The sequence below is a fragment of the Mus pahari genome, chromosome 3, assembly GCF_900095145.1.
Source record: "Mus pahari chromosome 3, PAHARI_EIJ_v1.1, whole genome shotgun sequence".
Lineage (NCBI taxonomy): Eukaryota > Metazoa > Chordata > Mammalia > Rodentia > Muridae > Mus > Mus pahari.
In genome coordinates this window covers 48,922,256-48,924,016 of record NC_034592.1, presented here as the reverse complement: position 1 = coordinate 48,924,016, position 1,761 = coordinate 48,922,256, and the positions used below count along the sequence as shown (strand labels likewise).

General features: G+C 39.5%; 1 protein-coding gene across 1 annotated transcript in view; it reads left to right on the top strand.

Annotated features, from left to right (window-relative positions):
- Fap (fibroblast activation protein alpha) overlaps positions 1–1,761 on the top strand; it is a 75,927-nt gene that overhangs the window by 72,446 nt on the left and 1,720 nt on the right. The window contains exons 24-26 of the mRNA XM_021192961.2: positions 666–730; positions 1,234–1,306; positions 1,611–1,684. Of these exons, the coding sequence (XP_021048620.1) occupies positions 666–730; positions 1,234–1,306; positions 1,611–1,684 (212 nt within the window). The remainder of the gene's footprint in view (positions 1–665; positions 731–1,233; positions 1,307–1,610; positions 1,685–1,761) is intronic.

Sequence of the window (1,761 nt, the reverse complement as noted above, 5' to 3'; positions counted from 1 at the left end):
AGAGAGAGAGAGAGAGAGAGAGACTATATATAAATTGGGAGATAACTATTCCTGTGAGTACCTGTTTTCTTGATTAATCCCAATGTAAAATGCTTATTTCAAAGTAACTCTAATAATTGTGCAAAAAATTGTAGATTTTGCTATTTTCTCTTTCTTTTTTCCACACTGGAGTAAAAATGAGACATTCATGCCTTACAGAGAATCTTTATTCAGAAAGGTATGTGACTGCGTGTTTGAATTTGTGTCCATGGTGTTGAGGCAATTAAGCCTGGGAGACACATTTTCATCCCAGATGAAACAAGACACTAGTGAAGAGACCAGAGGAGGTGGATTTTGCAGTTTATTTTCAAATATAATGAGGCCATTCCCATCTCCACATTCCCCCAAGGAGAGCAACTGGAAAGAGCTTAAAAGCAGTCTGTGAAAAGAAACACTTAGACACACGTGTTTCCGTAAAGTCTCTGCATTGTTTCTGGAACCTCACTGAGGTGAGCTGCAGAAATGACATCTTCATTGAGATGCACCATGACACCAAGTAAAACAGGAGTGTACCTCAGAGTCTTCCCACGGGAGAACTGGGGCACACTTACTATTGCAGGAGTTATGTAAGATCGAGAAATGACATGTATAAAATGGAAATAGCATGTTCCTGTGTATTTTTACAGCATCTATCTACTCGGAGAGATTCATGGGCCTCCCAACAAAGGATGATAATCTTGAACACTATAAAGTAAGCATTTCCCATTGTATCTAGGTCACTAATTTATTTCAAACGTGTTAAGTAATTTTAAAACAGTGATTCAGAGTTTGCAAATTCAGTTCTGGATCCCCAGGCAAAAATTATGATCTTTTGTTAACTGCAAAGCATCACTAGAAAGTAATTTTACTCTTTGAAGATTCTATTCTCTCTCCAATCTCCTCTCCCTAACCTCCCTTTTCTCATCTCTCCTCCCCACCCCCAACGCCTACACAGCTTGAGCGGGTATCATTTATGCCTAAGGTCTCACTCATATGTAACATATGACACATAAACTTTCAGTTTTTCAAACGAAGAATCAGATGGAAGTCATGCAAATGATGATGAAAATGTGTTGCTCTGACTCTTAAATATTTATCAACCAAAGCAATACATAATTTCAGTATTGGTGCGAAGTCCATTGCACAATGATTTAGCTAGTTTTCTATTAGAACTTTGCAGCAACTAAAATGTTAATTTTTTTTCTTCTTTTCCAGAATTCAACTGTGATGGCAAGAGCAGAATATTTCAGAAATGTAGACTATCTTCTCATCCACGGAACAGCAGATGGTGAGGTTTAAGCAAGACTCTTACACATAAAAATACTGAGCCAGCATCACTTTGTTTAAGAAACATTCAGCTTCTCCCTCTGCCTGTGCTCAGGGTCAGTACCTAAGAGTCAGGGACATTTCCATATTTGAGCGTGATCACTCGCTGCTGACAATGTCAAATGTATGACTAGATAATTGCTGGTGTTCATTTCCAGGCAGCTCATTGTCACTCTAGGCTTTCTGGTATTTAGCAGCACTTTAACTCTCTCTTTCTCTCTCTCTCTCTCTCCCTCTCTCTCTCTTGCTCTCTCTCTTTGTTGCAGATAATGTGCACTTTCAGAACTCAGCACAGATTGCTAAAGCTTTGGTTAATGCACAAGTGGATTTCCAGGCGATGGTACCTGATCCCGTTTTACCCTCGTTCATGACCTTTGACTACCACCAAGCTAATAGAGGGTTCTCGTGTGTGGGGGG